The following is a 19,556-nucleotide window of genomic DNA, read 5'->3' as shown; positions in this document are numbered from 1 at the left end:
ACAAGATTACTCAAATTCTATTGAAGGTGACTTTGAACCTATGATAAGTCTTCAAGTTTTAATTCCTTAAATCTTCAACAATCAATCATGCATTAAGTTCAAATTCCTATAGGTTCAATATACATTTTCTAATACCTCAAACAATCAATAGGTGATCAAGCTACAAGAAACATTAAACATAGAAATCAAATACTAACTTGGACGAAAAAACAATATACATAATTAAAAGAAATATTACAAATAGAACTAACACAAAACAACTAAAACATAAAAAAAAAATATATAAAAACAAGATAAACTTAAGAATCAAACAAAATAAAAACTAAAAAAAATTAACTTATTCACTAAAATAACCACACCAAAACATGTAAAAAACAACTCAACTTTTAAGTAATTTCGCTCAACAAATTTAATATTTTACAATTTAATAATTTTTCATAAACAATATAAATATATATATAGTTCATTTTTATAATAATTAAAATATTGTTGTTATTATAAAATTAAATATAAATAAATTTTATAATTTTATTATAAATAGTTTTTATTTTTTTAGTAGTTTTATAATTAAAAAATGGTTAAGTTTAAAGAAATGGTCAAATAAAAAATATTAAATTTAAAAAATAGTTACTTAAAGATAAAATTAATACAATAATTATTTTAGTTTTAAAAAGAAAGAAATTATTTAAAGAGTAAAATTAAAAAAGAAAACACAAAGAAAAGGATATATTGATGAGAGAAATATAGAAGGAATCTAATGACACGTGGCTTTGTTTGGTTTGAGGTGCACGTGGCTATGCAAGCTATGCACAAGGGTTTGGCTTTCTTGCGTATGGTTTGCACGGACTTATTAATTAAGGCTGGGAATGTCAAAATTAAATATGACATTAGTTAATTACATTAGATACTACTATATTACATCACATTATTGTAAATAATAAAATTAATAACTAACTTTCTAGAAGTATAGTATAGTTGAAGATAAAACAGTTATGGAGTTAGTAACGATCTACATCGTTTAACCAAGATCATAGATCATAACTATAAAATACAGATTATTTCCACCTCATTGTTGTTCTCTTCCTCTTGTATTTTTAAATATCTTTTTCTATCTTTAAATTATTGTAAATAAGTATCTTTTATATCATGTTTTTAAAAATTATATTGGTATATATTTTTATACTATATAAAACAATTAAGTAAAATGATAAATAAAATTAATTAATTAATATTTTAGTAATATATGTTCTTATATAATAGAAATAAATAATTAAAACAGAAAATATTAAAATAAAATAACTTAATTTAATATTTTACTAATAGTTTTATTTTATATTTTAATAAGAAATAATTAAAATAAGAAAAGATTTTATAATATTTATTATTTATTAATATTTTATAACTGATTTTGAATTCTTAAAAGTGATTGAACTTCTCACTGACTTGTTTGATCATAAAAGTTCATGTCTAAAGAGTTCAACACTCAAATCAATTCTTGTAAATATTTTAATATATAATAAATATTGAGATAAATTACTCCCTGTTTTAAATTATATTTATAGACTTTCACAAAATTTATTAGTATAACAACAAATATAGTCCAAAATATAATAATATATTAAAAAATATAATAAATAAATTTAATTTATCATAATTTTATATTTCACTATTTTAAGAGTGTTTAACGGTGTGACAATAATAATATTGTACAATGTTATTACCTGTTTACGACATATTTGAGTCAAACGTCAAATAAATATATTATGAATTATATTCAATTAATAAATATATTATGAATTATATTCAATTAATATATATATTATGAATTATATTCAATTAATATATATATTATTAATTATATTCAATTATAACAATATTTTCTCTGTCTTGTTCACATCAATAACAATGAAAACATATGGAGAGCACACGTTCCTAGAACAGTGACAACATGTTTTTCGTTGTACACCAAAAATGCATAATGAGGTACTTTTGGGTTTAGGGGTATTTTGGGGAAACAACGAGAAAAGTGTGAAATGAAAATAGCAAAATTTGGGTGAGTATGGCAGAGACCTTTTATGTTAAAGGCCCAAATGGTTTGAATACCTATAAGGCAACTTCTTCCTGTATTTCCATAACTTTTTCTAGAATATATTTTTTATTTTGCATTTTAAAATATATAATGTAAAACATATTTTTAAATATATAATTGAGAATGTAAAAATAATATTTCAGATTGTATAATTTAGAATAAAAATGGATATTTCAGATTATATATTTTAAAATAAAGATTGAAATGAGATGCATGAAGCAGTTGCACTACCACCCAAGTGGGCCTCATCAGTATCCTCTTCAAGTCCATTTTATTTTAACAGATAGAAATGGAGTTGCTTATGTTAGTCAATCTTAAGCATTGTTCCCAGCTTTTAATCCTTCAATCTCACTAACCTCCATAAAAGCTTCTTCTTATCAAACTTCCTTTCTTTTCCCCTTGAATGAATGAAAACTAAGGGTTAAGGATGAAATTTTCTCAGATATCATTTAAAAAAATTGCAACCTACGGTTACTTTCGCTTTATTTTCTTTATGATTTTAAGCTTTTAGAAAAAACATAGATCAGTTAACTCTTACCTTTACCTAAACCTCTTAGATTAATGGTTTTTATAGGTTCACATCTCTTTCATACATGTATATATACATACACACACATTGAAGAGTAGACATTTACATCTGCGGCCTTAAAGCCAAAAGCCTAAAGTACTCGCATAACATCATATACTTATTGTCAAAAGCTATCATCTTTCAGACCTGAACCCCAATCCTCTGTGCTACCTGCATCAATAAGGTTTTCATGTCATTTCAAAATAAAAATAAAATTTAAATAAACCACTAAAAATAATCATTGTGGTAGGTTAAAAGTATCAGAATATGCATTCATAAAATTATCAATGTTAGATCATGTATACTTTGGAGAATTTTCTTTTCAAAAGCTTTGAGAACTCAAAGAAAAGGAAGTACTTTGTGGAATCTATAGAACGCAAGTTTTTAATTTACACAAGCAAATTTTAACTTTCTGAAAAAGTTATTTTATTTTTTTCTTATTTATCTCTCCTAAAAACACTTTTAGATAAATTTGTGCAAACATATACCCCAAGGTAAAAACCTGTGAGTGTTGATTATTTCCTTTTTATATTCCCTATGTTATTTTAATAGTTATATTTAGAAGAGTACCAACAAGGCAGTTAGGAACTCGGAGAATCTCTACTCGGAATTTGGGATCTAAGGGGAAGGAGCAAACTGCATATAGAGGATCACTGATTTTAAATACTAAAGGAGGTACCTTGATGGGGATGATATATTATGTTACCCTAGTCATAATCATCTTATGTACATATACTCTACAGTGAAATTTCTGTACAGTTACTAGAAAGAGATGAAGATTTTAAATACCTCCTTAAAAGAGTGAACATCGCATCCCCAAAGCCAAGCATCACAGCCTGCATCCCTGGCACCCCATATATCATTTCTGCGATCATCCCCAACATGAACAGCATCCTCAGGCTTTACATCCAATAGTTCACATGCTTTAAGAAATATAGTTGGATTTGGTTTTTCGGCCGCAACCTGATTGAAAGACAACCAACCAACCACAAACACGTTTAAATGAGAGAAGTTTATCAGCCAACCATCATGTAGAAAAGGAAACTTACATAATTATGAAACCTCGTGATTAATATATTACCAATGTAACCAGTATGTCAATACATGGATGCTCAGATGAATTTGAGACACAAGAACTTGACATCTAAAATATTTTCAAGACTCAGAGGTGTGAAAGGATAATGGCTAATTCCTGAAAGTTGGTACAGGCAACAATAATACATGCCTTAAAAAATATGGTCTGTGCAAAAGAATTTATAATTATCATTAAATTTTAGCCATCAAATTTCCATTTGATTCTTCACCAAATTTACTTAACTTGATATCATCTCCAAAGCTAAAGGTAATGTCATTCTGGCGTAAGTTCATTGTTTCAAAAAGGTTAACTTGTAATATAAGGCTCAATCGTGAAGAAGCTTTGCAGCATGATTCTCAAGCCCAGAATCATGTTGAGTTGCTTTCTACTCCGACGTGACTTTCAGAATTGCATTGGATAAGCTTATGGCTAAAAAAATACCCGCTACCATCTTAGGGCGACAAAAAGACACGCTACCATAGGTCAAAAAGAAAAGAACAATTAGCTTACCTCAGCTGACACTGCTACCGCATCAAACCAAGTGTCACAATTTAATGCCCGCAGGAGAGGTCTTAACCTAGTGTCAAAATTTGATACAACAGCTAATTTCACACCTGATTTTCGAAGAGCTCTAAATACTTCTTCTGCTCCAGGATCATTGAGGTGCCATGCCTGTATGGTTTATAGACATATATATAAGTATCAAAAACTATCCAATTTATTTTGAGAAAAATGCATATTATATTTCCGAAAATGATCATTATTTTACCTTGTCTGTCATATAATAGTTATAAAGTTCTTCAAAGTATTGAGGATCTGAACAGCCGGTGGAATAACTAACTATGTATTGCCAGAAGGGCTTACCATCATTAACATATCTGCAATATAAAAGAAAAACAAGGAATCTTAATTATACTAAATATGAAAAGAAGTAAAGTGTCTCTATAGTTATATGTAAGAGATTGCTTTTTACTTATTTAGTCACAGACCAACATAAAACTTGACAATATACCTAGCATGGATAAGACTTTGGCAGTTTTTGAATACAAAGGCAGAGAATGCGAAGAGAAGCATTTCATTCCAAATTTTATTTCCACAAAACAGAGTATCTTAACCTAAAGGCCAGTGGCATACTATTCAAGCATTTTAAGAGACAAATTACAAAGAATGTGTACATGAAAACAGTAACTTTAAAGTTAAAAGGCGTATAACCATGGATATTTAAAGCTGCATACAAAACAAACCACATGATACTTGTCAAGCTAAATCAGAAATTGGATTTTGATAATATGGTTCATACGTATTGTGCTAAAAAATTTCTCACTAATGAAAATGTTTACATCATAGTACTTTCACGAAGTAGGCAATTAAGACAGAACATTCACTACAAGCTATATAAATTTATTGCCACGAACAAACAAGCTATCATGCAATCAAAAGAGTGTTCTTGTCATTTCACTCAAAAGCAATGGAAAATCCCTTGGCAACATTTATATGCGAATGACCGATACTTGGCTCCAAGACTTTAAAACTAATCAGACATGAGAAACTCTAGCATATTACAAGTCCAATCATTTAAAAACTCAAACATAAAAATATTAATATTAAAATATAACAACAAATCCCTATCTGAAGTTATTTTAATGTAATGCTGTCTTGAGATTTTTACCAGTAGCGTCTGCAATAGTACAATTGCTCATTAGACAAGCAAGTAAAATCACCTATACACACAAAGGACCCCATTAAGAAATTTAGTCCACCAGGCAGAATCAACCGCCATGAATTTGCTAACAACTCCTTTTCTTTTTCTTTTCGAAATTTAAGGTAGATATATAAAAAGATCCAAACTACGAAATTTTCAATCCCGTGAAAGCAATTCATGATAATTAATAAACACCTACTCAAAAAGCAACAACCAATATCAACACCAAGATTTTTAAAAACGATCCGGCACTACCATTTCGATCACAATGTCAAAACTTTTTTGCCCTCCGCAATCACATCACAACCACAGTTGTGGTCACATTAGTCTGCAATTTCTCGCAAAATCAAATAATGCGAAACTTTTAAAACTTAAAACCCAAAATTATATTTCAACCAAAGTCATATCCAAGTAATAAAATCTAACTATTTTCACATGAACGATAAAAAGTAAAAACAAAAGTAGAAGTAAGAAGCTAACCTGAGACGAGATTTTCCCCAAGGCTGCCCATATGCTCTTCTGTATCTAAACAGTATTTCATCCTCCGAGTATTCCACACCATACTTTTCGCCAATCGTCCTATAAATCTACCAAAAGCACACAAACCGGAGTCAGCTCCAAGTCGAATATAAAATCCGTTTCAGTTTTAAGTTTCTCTTGGCGCGCAAATCGAAGCACGTGACGTACCTGAGCCATGGGTTGCGAGGGGAGGACGAGCGTGCCAACGGCGTCGACGAGGAGCGCCTTGTGCGTGATCTGTCCGTATAGAGAGCGCCGATAATCGGCGTAGTCCTTCACCTCCGTACTCTCCGCTTCCGCCACCGCTGCGGAGGTAGAGGAGTAAGAGGACCGACACCAGCGACGGAGGGCGGTTCGCGAATTGGAACCGAGAATCCTGACAGCTATTGTAGCCATGTTTGTTTGGTAAAGCTCCCTTCACATTGGAAACCAAGATGCGCTCTTTTCTCAGTGATGATGCAGAAGAAGGGAAAATAAAGGCTCCTGCTTCGGTTTCTTAAGAAATGAGAACAACATAAAACCTTTGATCTTATTAATACTACTACCACTCACTTTTTTATTCCTCCTAGAATACTACTGTTCACATTACACTTTATACCAAAATTTTTAAACAACTATTATTTTTTTATTTTTTTAAGGCTTATATAATAATTTCAAAGTTTATTCCCACTTCATATAAAATTTAAATTATCTTAAAAACTTTATCGATAAAAAAATTATCCCTAGTCCCTAATAATTGTAAAAATGTTAGAATGAACAATCCTTATTGGTCAATTTCTTACAGTATTATGGATTTTCGAAAAATAATTTTAGCATTAGAGTTAAATTTCAAAATCTCTTAAGTTTTTACACATGTCAATTTGTTATTCAACAGCTTAATGTAATATCTTTTCACAAAATAAGAAAATGATAAGGATATTTTTCAAGAACAAATTTTAATGATGATAAAGTAAATTCAAGAATTTTAAGTGATGATAAAAAAATATTAGAAAATTTGTATTTTATTTATGTATATGATTAAACATTTTGTAATAAATTGTGATAGGAATTTTTTTAAAGGAACATAAAATAGTATGCAGAAGAACATATTTTATTTACTTAAATGATGTGATAATCAATTATTATTAATCATAATCAAAAGAATTTCAATGATATTTAGTATTGCTAGTGATAGATTATTATAACAACAAAATTGAAAAAGTTTATTGTCATTATTTGTGATAATTGTGACTTGATGTAATTTTCAAATAAAGTGATAAGTTTTCATTTTTAAATATAAATTTGAAAAGTTTAAGTATTTCATAATTGAATGTGAAAATGATTTTAAAAATTTAACATGGATAAAGCGATAATTTTCATCAAATGAGTTAATGTGAGATTAAGTGTTAAAATTGTTATTCTTAAAAAAGGTTGTTCATCAAATAAGGTGTTTTTTTATTTTGTGTGATTTAAGAAAGTTTTTCTCTTCTTTATAATTCAAAATAAGAGTTTATTTCTTATGAATTTCAAACAAGATAATATTTAAGAGAGTTATCTTCATTTCTTATACTTCAATAAACATGTTTTTTATATAAAATATTATTACTCCTATTTAGAATTTATTTTTAATGTTTGACTTAATCCTTGTTTAGAAATATTAATAGCAACATATAATCTTTTAATTTTAAATAGTATAAAATTAATTTTACAAATTTCTCTTACACACTTTTATTTATCTGTTATTATTTAAAAGAAAAATATTTTTTGTTAAATCAATTTAAAAAAAATAAAAATAACACGATTTTATTGCAAATCCTTTTATATTTATCTCAACATAATTATTCTAAAGCGTAATTCTACGTATATCCCTAAGACCTTTTTAGAGAAATGCATTATTAGTGTCGGATGGAATTGCCATGATGATTGATGTTACAAGAATAAACCGGTTGCATGTTAGAACAACTGTTCCTTGAAAACGAGATTTGGTATTTCTTAAATAAAAAATAAGATATCAATCATTTATACAAAATGACAGGCACCAAACATGGTGAATATAAAAATGACAAAATAGCACATCAAAAACCATAAAATTACAAATAGACGAAATTTTAAAAAACCAGAACAAAATCAAAATAAGAAAATGAAAAATTATAAAACAAGAATAAAATTAAAATTAGAAGATAAGAAGATCGTGGTTTATTGATCTTCACCATTTTTTCATGCACCTTGGTTCACAGAGAAAGTTGTGGAAGGGAAGAAAAAAAAGACTCTAAAATGTTGCATGGATTCAAAAAAAATGGTTCTAGATTAAAAAAAATTATATCATAAAAACAATCTAACTCAATTTCATAAAATCTGCTTGTAAAATAAGATTTGTATCCATTTATATATTATAATTAGGTTTTATTTCAGAACTTGCAGCACTATATATTTTAGAATTGTTAAATTTAACTTAATTCCTTACCAAATTATTTGTAAGGGTTAAGGTTTTCGTTTTTTTTCTTTTGACTATTATAAAAGTTTAAATTTTGTTTCAAAATTGAATTATAAAATATGTTTTTCTGTATACGTAAATCATGTAAAACATATTTCCTATCACGTAAATCATGTAAAACATTTTTTTTTTCTAAAAGAATACGTAGAAGCTATATTACAGTCAATTTATCATATAAGAAATAGTATACTAGAAAGTTGTTTTATATCAATTTTTTTTTTTCATATTCATATCCTTTATATCACTATTTTCATTAAGAATGTTTGCAATTTTTTCTGTGAACAAATTCAACGTATTATTTTTGTATCATATTAATAAATTATCCTATTTTGACATTTAACTGGAAATTTGTATTGAGTTTATTCAAAAATGTATATTGTACGAGTAGATGATGATGTTCATAATCTTAATTGTAACATTACACAAATTAATAAATTTGCAGATTTGATAAATATCATTATTATATCATCCACTAGTGAGAATTTGGTGTGGAAGGAAACAATCCAACATATCTTGTCAACCTTATACCTTATAACATATCTTAATTTATAATACTAAGTCTCGGTTTGAAATGGTCAATCGAAAGTAAAGAAATGAAAACATCAATGCGAAATAAATTATCGTGATCATTTAAAAGATTAAAAATATATAATAATTTTATTCTTTTTCTAACTATGAAAAAGAAATGATAATGTATGGTCAGATGTCCACTTTATCAACAGATTAGATTCTGTCTAATTGATTAGGTAAGTCTTTAATACATATACAAGTGAGTAATAGCTTACACAAGCTACATAAAATATCTCTCAACTTTGAAACTATTTTTTACATTAAATTTATATTATTTTATAAAAACTAACATTACTTTTAGTCACAATAAATTTAAACAAAGCAAATGTCTCGACTTTTTAAAAAATATTTTACATTAAATTTATTATTTTATAAAAACCAACATTATTTTTAGTGACAATAAATTCAAACACAGTCATGATGTATGATAAACTTATCTAATAAATTAGTGTTCACGATTGATGGAGACTTCCAAAACAGAGAAACATTAACGCCACCACAAGTTTAAAAGCATGTGTATGAGAACACAGACAAGTCCCATATCGTTATCAAATCCTTCGCACCACAATTCTGTCTTGCGTAACCATGGCCTCATAAAAATCATCGAAAGTCATGCAGGTGGGACCCACTTGCCATGGCACCTCAAATTTCGAAGACCTTTGGACATTTTGTGATCAAATTCTAGCCCAAGAGACACGCTACAATAAGGTGGTCTCTTTCTTAGACACCTTAGTTTTTTATGGTTTATCTTCACTCCAACCTTGGATTTGTTCTCTGACAGCTATAAACTGTTGAAGGTTGTTTTGGTTGGGTTTCTCAGATACTTTTTTAACTTCATATTATTGTTCTTGGCAATGATTGATTATGGAGTGAGAATTACTCTTGGTGTGGACAACAATGGCAGATTTCAGTTCTTTGTGGAATGTTGTATTATCGGATGTTAGCTTTCATTAATTTATATATCACTCAGAACAGAAAAACATTATCTTATCTTCCTTTTTCGGGTACTTCATCTATGTATGGCAAATAATTGAGTTAAAGATCTTTTAATGATAGGAGTGTTTTTATTTTTTTAATTATTTTTATGATTAAATATATTTTTAATTTTTAAATTTAGATGTAAAATTGAAATATATTCCTTTTTCTAAATTTTAATATAATAAACTTTGAAAAATAAATAGATACAGTTATCTTAATTTAATTCTTTTTTTTATTTGTTAAGATTGATGTTTAAATTGTTACGTTGTTTAATATTTTTTAATTTAAATGTCAAACTCACGTTACTTAACATTGTAAAAATGAATTAATATATCTGTTACCTTTTATATTTAAAGATTAACATGTATCATAATTTGAAACGGAATCTAATTTTAATTGATGTATATAAATATTTAATCCATAGTTTTATTAAAAGGTAGTATAAGATGTTAAATGCTATTTAAATAATAAAATTTAATTTACTTATTCAATTTTTATATTTTTTTATAAAATCGTTTAACCACGATTTCATAAAAAACTTAAATAAATCTATCAATACATATTAATCTTAATATAATATAGATAATTCATAATTCATAATTTTGTACGATTAAGTTAATTATGACCAATCAGGCTACCCAAAGCAAATTAGTATTTATTTACACTTAAAAGAATGGGTTGGATTGGTGACGACGGTGAAAACAAGTGGAAAATGATAGATATTTCATTGAAGTAAGAAAGTAAAAGCTCTCATTTGTTTGGTAAGAATAATGAAATTAGGTTTATATCACTTAATGAATTCTTATTTAAGAGTTGAATATTTGTTATCCTTCTATCGAGGATCTAAAAGGTGCCAGTGTTAAGAATCCAAAGGATGAAGAAATAATAAAAAAAAAAAAAATTTAGAATTGATTAAAACTATCTACTTTTAAAACTTTTTAATCTATTTTTTTAATTAAATGATTATATTAATGTTTTAAATTGAAAAAAAATAAAGGATCGATAAGAAAATATTATTTTCCATTAGAATATTATATATGTGTGTGCATAATTAAATCAAGTAACAAAATTCATCACCATGTTTATTGAAAGTCATTTTCATGTTTTATTATATTTTATTTATTATAATATACTTATACTCGTCAAAGTAAAATAATAAGTTTTTATTTATAAAACTAGTTTTAAATCTTTCATATGTACATAACGTTTTTATGTGTTTATTAAAAAAGATTTAAGTTTATGATTAAGTTTTAGTAGAATCAATATGAAAAAAAATTATAAGTTTAAAAAGTTAATATATTTACAAAAATATAAATACTAAATTTTGTAAAATTATATACAGTATATGAAAAATATAGAGTTGATTATCTAAAAATATAAAGAATATGTAAAAATATATAGTGGATTAACTAAAAGTAGAAATCAGTGTATGAATAAAGTGGTCTAATATGTATTGTTAGACTTGTCTGATCAATGCATTATTAAACTTGTTTTTAATATGTGTTGTTAGAATCATCTAATTAGTATATGGATATATTTGTCTAATGTGTACTACTAGACTCATATAATAAGTATATGAACAAAACAATCTAATGTATATTGTAAGACTCATTTAATCAGATAATAGATAAAGTCGTCTAATGTGTATTAATCGACTTATCAAATATGTGTATTAATAGAGTCGTTTAATATATATTGTTAGACTCATATAGTTAGTGTATAGACAAACTCTTATAGTGTGTGTTGCAAGACTTGTCTTATTAGTATATTGACACACTCGTCTAATGTATATTTTTATACTTATCTATTCAATGTATGGAATGACTCACTGATAACTCTCTCTAGTTTTGCTTATTTTTCTCTGCTAAAACTCTTTTCTTAGGCTTCTTTAGTTTTTAATTCTTTAGAAATAGAACAAATTAGTTTGAATAGGTAGAAATAGGCTTTTAATAAAAATAAGGTTAATTTTCTTTTTTAGAAAAATAAATTTGGTTTATAAAGAATTATATTCTTTTTAGAAAAAATCATAAAACAAAATAGAAATATCTTTTTGCTAGAATAGGTTATATTTTCTCTTAATTTTGTTTTAACCCTTATTTAATTCATTATTTTAGCAGATTTTGGCCCTGGTCAATTGGGCCATTTTTGGAATTGGGCTGGTTATACCTGATTTGTGTTGCACCTGGTAACAAGCTGTAGAAGCACATAATTATAGGGGTGTTGCTCCCTACACCTCCCCAAGTGGGACCTGTACCTCCCCATTAATTTAATTTATTTCAAAAATATTCTACACCTCCCCACTATTTTCTTTATTCCAAAAATACCCTACACCTCCCCACCATCCTTAACAATCTTTCTCTTTTTCTCTCTCTACATTAATGGAGCATTCATGTGGTTCAGATTTAAATTTGTAACATACTACAAAATATAAAATTCAGAGGAAACTTCAATATTAGTACTTCTACCATTTCCATTTTATAAAATTAAAAGTTAGATGCAAATACAAAATAATAAGCATAATATTAATAGTAAATAATGATATATTATTATTATTATTATTATTATATACTAACTTTATAATGAGCATATTAATATATCATTATAATAATAATAATATATCATTATTTACTATTAATATTATTATGTTTATTATTTTGTATTTGCATCTAACTTTTAATTTTATAAAATGGAAATGGTAGAAGTACTAATATTGAAGTTTCCTCTGAATTTTATATTTTGTAGTATGTTACAAATTCAAATCTGAACCACATGAATGCTCCATTAATGTAGAGAGAGAAAGAGAAAGATGGTTAAGGATGGTGGGAAGGTGTAGGGTATTTTTGGAATAAAAGAAAATAGTGGGGAGGTGTAGAATATCTTTGAAATAAATTAAATTAATGGGGAGGTACAGGTCCCACTTGGGGAGGTGTAGGGAACAACACCCTAATTATAGGGATGACAACGAGTCAGGTCGGACACAAATAATGTCTATCCGTAACTCGACTCACATGTAAAAAATTGTACTTGTTACCCTCCCTGCTACTCGTCGAATACCCGCATAAAAAAACACCCTCGAATTTTTTCCAACCTGCGAATATCCATTTTCCAACAATATGTGCATTACCAAGCCCAAATTCTGGCCCAAGACTTTATTCAAAACTCACAAACCCTAAGGTCTTCAGTTCAAAGAGAGCAATTGTCTCCTCCTTCACTCATGGTAACTGACTACCCTCCGTCCGCTTAGCAGCGTTACGTCCTCCTCCGGCCGACCGAGATTGTCACTGACGACACCACCTACACTAATCGTAGTAGCTCACTCCCTCGTTCTCCAGTTCGCGTGTGCGAGAGAAGCTTCGTTGCTCCATGGGACGTCCTTCCACCAGCATGATCCAAGCAGGTCGCCCTTCGCAAACCACTCATGTTGGACGTTCGACACATCATGCCATCACCTCTCGCTATGAATGCCGACATTGATGGTGGTGCCATTCACCTAAGGTTGAACTTCATTTTCTTCTCTTCTTTTGTGACTGCAATGCTAATGAAAGGAGATAATATGAAAAAAAAAGGTGAGATTTAGGGTTTGACGACAGCTCGCGGCGAGATGGGAAGGAATGAGAGAGGTCGAGATGCATAGATCGCGAGCAAAGAAGAAAGACCATTCAATCAGAGAAGTGCGAAGCATCGAGAGGTTTTCTTCCCCTTTCCTTGTTCCCTTTAGTTTTTACCCTATAAAAGGGTTGTAAATAGGTTTCTAAGGAAGGTAATGCAGAGGGTGAGAGACTCTGCTAGAGACTTTGTGCGAGATATCATAGTTTAGGGTTTATGCGCCTTTCGTAGGGTAGTTTCTTGATTTTTCAGACGGGTTGATCAAGACTTACAATGGTGACAATCTGTGAGCATCTTGGCTTTGCTTTTGCCGTGATAATTTTCTTGTAATTTTCCTTTATACACTTAATAAATGTTGAGTTCTTTGCTATAGCTCTATTTTGATTACAATTTTGGATTTACTTTAGATTTAATGCAATATTTTTTGTTGATTTAGTTGCAATTTTAGGTTGTTAATTGTTTGGATAGTGATAATTAAGGCTTATTTTGAGTTTTGATGTTCTGGTTACTTGATTTGAGTATTTTAGAATTCATGATTTGATTTACTTCTATTTCAGGATTGATATTCTTGTTGTTATGATGCTTTATGATCTTGAGTTTTAAATTTTGTCAAGATCTAATTGATTTTTGCCATTGCATTTCATTTGTTGCATTTGTCCTTTAGTTCTTTTAAGTAAAGTGATTCAAACTTTAAGTGTAGCTACTATATTTTGTTCTTGATTTTGTTATTGTTGCTTTGTAGTCCAGAATATAATGCTTGAATGATTGGTAACATGAATTGGGAAAAACCTTTACGTTTAGGTCTCTAGTCAGAACCTATAGGATCCCAAAGTGGGCCTTTACTCCAAATGTCTTTTTAAGAAAGGTTCTTATTCACTTAACCAATTAAATCAAGATATTGTCTCTAGATTGCTTTGTTTTGTTTGTTTAAATCCTATTGCAAGATTAGAATTATTTGTGTTTCAAGCTTAGTGTAGGGTAGCTTTAACATAGTTTAATGTATTTCAGATTCATTGTTAAGTGTAGCATCTGTATACTGTTCATGATTTTGATTTCTAGCTCATGCATAGAATTAGGATTCTTTGGCTCATGTTGAATATAGTGAAAATTATGTATGGGATTAATCTTCCTTGTTTTGACTATACACATAGAGTCCTCAATTTATAATAGAAGAAATATGGACTAAGCGCAAAATACAAATAAGAAAAAATAACAAACAAACTAAAGATAAAAGATAAATATAAAATAAAAATAAATATATCTAACACTCACCCGCAAGCTAATGCATACAAATTGTATGTACCAAACTTAACTAATATAGTCCGTCATAAAGATTTAGTGAAAATATATATTTCTATCTCAAGTGATACCAAATTGCTAATGATTTGCAAGACGACATAGAAGACGAAATACCAACCAAAAAACTCCCCCTCAGCAACAAATCTGGGAGGTTGCTCCATGTACATCTCTTCTTGCAAATCGTCGTTGAGGAATGCATTGTTGACATCCAGTGGATAAAGAGATCATTGTTGGAGAGTCATCACGACTATAAATAAACTAACAAAAACCATCTTTTTCATGGGAGAAAAAACATCTATGGACGGGTCAAACACAATGGTGACAAAAGGAAGGTCAAAAAAGATGACAATGGAAAAAGTCATGGATGGACAAGAGAGAGAAACCGTAAAAATCCAAGATTCTCCAATCAAGGCACTTGAAAAATGAAAAATAGAAACCTCGATGCTCTGAATAGTTGCCTCAAAAGGACGGGACGTGTGACAAAGCACGATGAACTTAAAAGAGAAAAATGAGCAACCCGACACTCTAAATTGCTACTAGACATGCCACCATGCATAATGGAAAACATGTAGGAGCTCCAATGAAGACGTCGTTGATGGCATGGTGGTCGCTTGACTGAGACGATCAAAACTATGTGACTATCGATCAAAACTAGAACTCCGATAATGGCAGCGGTAGACGATGGCACTGCCAGTAGTGGTAGATAACGTTGTCGCCAACAATGGTGGGTGCAGTGGCAGAGGAAACAAAAAAAAAATTCTCAAAAAAGAACCTTAAGCTCTAGATACCATGTTGAATATAGTGAAAATTATGTATGAGATTAATCTCCCTTGTTTTGAATATACACACAGGGTCCTCTATTTATAATAGAAAAAATATGTAACAAACTAACTAAAGATAAAAGGTAAATGTATCTAATAACTCATTTCTATATTCCCTAGATTTAGCATTTAGGTTTAGTTGCATTCACTTTCAGGTTTAATTTTTATTTTTGTTGTATAGTTTGGTAATTAATAGTAATTATAAGTTTAATATTCATAAGTTCATTACATGTTTCACAACATTCTTAGTTTTAGGTTCATTTTCTTGTTTTCTTGCATCATTTTTTATAAGTTTAGGATCTATTTCCTATTTTTCTTTCTTTAAATAAATTTTATTTTGATTTTTTACCTTTTTAATTTCATTGCTTTTAAATTTCCCCACCTTGTCTCACTAATAAATAGTAAATAAATAAAGACTATACTTAATTCTTTGCACTTAATTTTAGTTGAATCCTAGGATTGATACCTTGGTTGCCCTTATGCTACATTAGTGGGGACCAAGTTTTGTTTACATTTTAGGTGACGGAAAGATAGTTTAACACTCACTCATCTATTCAATGTATGGAATGACTCATTAAATGTCTTTTGTTATACTCATCTAGCCCGTGTATGGACATACTTGTCTATGTATGAATTGACTTGTCTAATGTATACTTTAGACTTGTCTAATAAGTATATAAACATACTCGTTTAATGTATGTTGTTAGACTCATTTAATTAATGTATTGACATAGTCATCTGATCATTGTATGTATAGACTCGTTTGATATGTATTGCAAGACTTATTTAATCAGTGAATGGATAGACTCATTTAATGTGTATCAATAGACTTATATAATTTATGAATGGACAAACTTGTGCAATGTATATTATCATGTTCATATTATCAGTGCATGGATATACTCGTCTAATGTTTGTTGTTATATTCGTCTAATTAGTGCATGGACATACTCATCTAATGGTATTTTTAGACTCGTCTAATCATTGTGTGAAATGATTCATCTAATGTCTTTTTTTATATTTGTCTAGTGATTGCATGGATAGACTTATCTAATGTATATTGGTAAATTTGTCTAATTAGCACATTGACAAACTCATTTAATATATTTTTTTATACTCGTTTATTTAGGGTATATTTAGACTCGTCTAACCAATGTATGTAATGACTCGTCTAATAGTTTTTGCTATATTCGTCTAATTAGTGTGTGAATAGACTCGTCTAATGTGTATATTGTTAGATTTATCTAATGTATTTTGCTATATTTATCTAGTGTGTAATGTTAGATACTTCTAATCAATGTACGTCTAATATATATTTCTGCACATTTAATGAAAATATTAATAGATTGATGGTTTATTTTAAAACAATTAGTATGTTAGTTTTTACCTTTTGTTTAAATCTTATGAAAGTCTTATGTTCTACATTTTTAGGTTTAAAAAAATGGAAAGTGAAATCAAAGAATATATGACAAAAAATTATAATATTAAAAAGTCTTATTTTTTATACACACAAAGAGATACACAAACACACACACACACCAAGACACACACAGACACAAACAAACACACAGTACACACACACAGACACAAACACACAAATATAGATACGCACACACACAGACAAAGAAACAGACACAGACACATACATATGCACACACAAAAAATTAGACACAGTCACAACATACACACAAACACACATAGATATAGGCAAAACACACATACAAAAACACACACAAACAAACAAACACACATAGACACAAAAATAAACACATAGACACACACATACAAACACATACACAAACACACACACACAGGCACACAAACACACATACATATATTAAAACACAAACATGGACACACACACCCACATACACACAAACACAGATCCACATGCAAAGAGACACACAAACACAGATCCACACATAGAGAAACATACACTCACAAACTCACATAACCACTAACACACACGCACACACACAAATTGACATATACACAGATACAAACAAACATACACAAATACACAAACAGGCACAAACACATAGAAATAGAAACACACACAAAGACTCACACTCGGACACACACACAAACACACACAAACGTAGACAAACAAAGACACAAAAATAGATGCACACACAGAAACAAACACGTACACACACAAACACAAACATAAAGATAAACACATACACACATAGAGACACAAAGACGCATACAAACACAAAGACACACACACACCAAACATAGACATAAAGACACACACACAAACATAGACACACATACACGACATAGTCACCAACACACAAAAACACACACATAAAGACAAAAAAAAGAACACGTTTTGCTGAATTTAATTTTATGAAATGACTGACTAATTAGAAGTTATAAAAGAATAAAATTAATAATGAAAATAATAATATGGAATTGAGTGCAAACAATTTGTATTATTAGTAAATATATATTATTTTTTAAATTATTATTATTTTAAAAATTAAAGTAAAATATATTTATCTATAAACTTAATTTTATTAAATAATCAAATATTTAAAAATTATAAAGGATAAAAATAGAATGAGAAATAGTATAGAAATATATTTTTGTTCTTAAGACAAATCAATTTAAAAATAAAACAAAATGATAAAATAGTAAAATAACTAAAATAATTTTTGTGTTTATGTGACAGTAAATTTATATATATATATATATATATATATATATATATATATATATATCAATAAAATAAAGTACTTAAATTATCAACTTTTTTGAATACTTATGAAAATTTTGAAAAATTTAATACAAGTAATAAAATCAATTTCCTAACATCTTTTTTTCTTATATTATAATAGATTATTATAAATTATAATTAATTATGTAATTTACTTATAAAAATAACATAAATTTATTTTTATAAATAAATTACATAATTAATTATAATATATAAAAAGAACATAGAAAATTTACTTTATTACTCATATTTTGAAAATTCTGAAATTATTCTCAATTACATGCCAAATGTTTCAGGAAATTATATTTTCGAAATTCTGTTGTGAAAAGTTTATTTTGAAAATGTTCGGAAAAGGTTCCGAAATATGTAATTTACAAGTAATTATGAAAGTTTGAGGGGTTACGGAAAGAAATTGTGGGGATTCAAGAAGTAAAAGTCTAGAATAGTTGGTCTATTTAACTTGAGCCCAACATTGCTAGAAGCTATCGCCATTTATTTTCTAAAAGTATATGTTTTAAAATATCCTCAAAATTGAAAATAAATGTGTTAGAACTTGGCCTTATCATTAAATTTAACATGTTAAAATTAACGTGCCTACATAGTATCTCATCCGCCTTAAAATATTTATTCAGTTAACAAATATCTTCAATTGTATATTTTTCTTTCATAAAGTGTCATGACAAGATCTTTAAGTTTATGCAATTAATCCTTAAACCACATATTTTATTCAACCAAGGTTAAAATTTGAAATTTTTACAATAGATCTTAAATTTGTATGTATAGATATAACTAAATATTTTACTAAATAATATATTTGATTATATAACTATGAAACTAATTACTCTAAATGATTATATAACTCTTGGATTAATTTACGAGTGGTTACAAGGTAAGAGTGCTATTAGCTAAATCCAAAATGTCAATAATAAAATTCTCTTATGTTTGAAACCAAATCTTCTATTCAAATCAAACAGTTTTGTTAATTACTCTCTACACATACAAACAAAGCTTTTCAATCACTTACTGATCATGTTGTGTATTCAAAATCTTTGGCATTTTAATTTCTTTGAGTTATATATCGATACCCTCTTTCCACTTCTCAATCAAGCACAATGAAATCAACCAAACATAAGG

General features: G+C 28.2%; 1 protein-coding gene across 1 annotated transcript; it reads right to left on the bottom strand.

The window, feature by feature from the left end:
• Nucleotides 1-2,628: 2,628 nt before the first annotated feature.
• Nucleotides 2,629-6,476, bottom strand: LOC106752580 (haloacid dehalogenase-like hydrolase domain-containing protein 3). Its single transcript, XM_014634294.2, has 6 exons — nt 6,122-6,476; nt 5,915-6,021; nt 4,502-4,610; nt 4,243-4,404; nt 3,447-3,620; nt 2,629-2,828 (listed from the first exon to the last, which is right to left on the bottom strand). The coding sequence occupies exons 1-6, from the start codon at nt 6,347-6,349 to the stop codon at nt 2,799-2,801; spliced, it is 810 nt and encodes a 269-aa protein (XP_014489780.1). The 5' UTR covers nt 6,350-6,476; the 3' UTR covers nt 2,629-2,798.
• Nucleotides 6,477-19,556: the final 13,080 nt, after the last annotated feature.

This window comes from Vigna radiata, unplaced genomic scaffold, assembly GCF_000741045.1.
Source record: "Vigna radiata var. radiata cultivar VC1973A unplaced genomic scaffold, Vradiata_ver6 scaffold_154, whole genome shotgun sequence".
NCBI lineage: Eukaryota > Viridiplantae > Streptophyta > Magnoliopsida > Fabales > Fabaceae > Vigna > Vigna radiata.
This window is presented reverse-complemented; position numbering and strand designations above follow the sequence as displayed.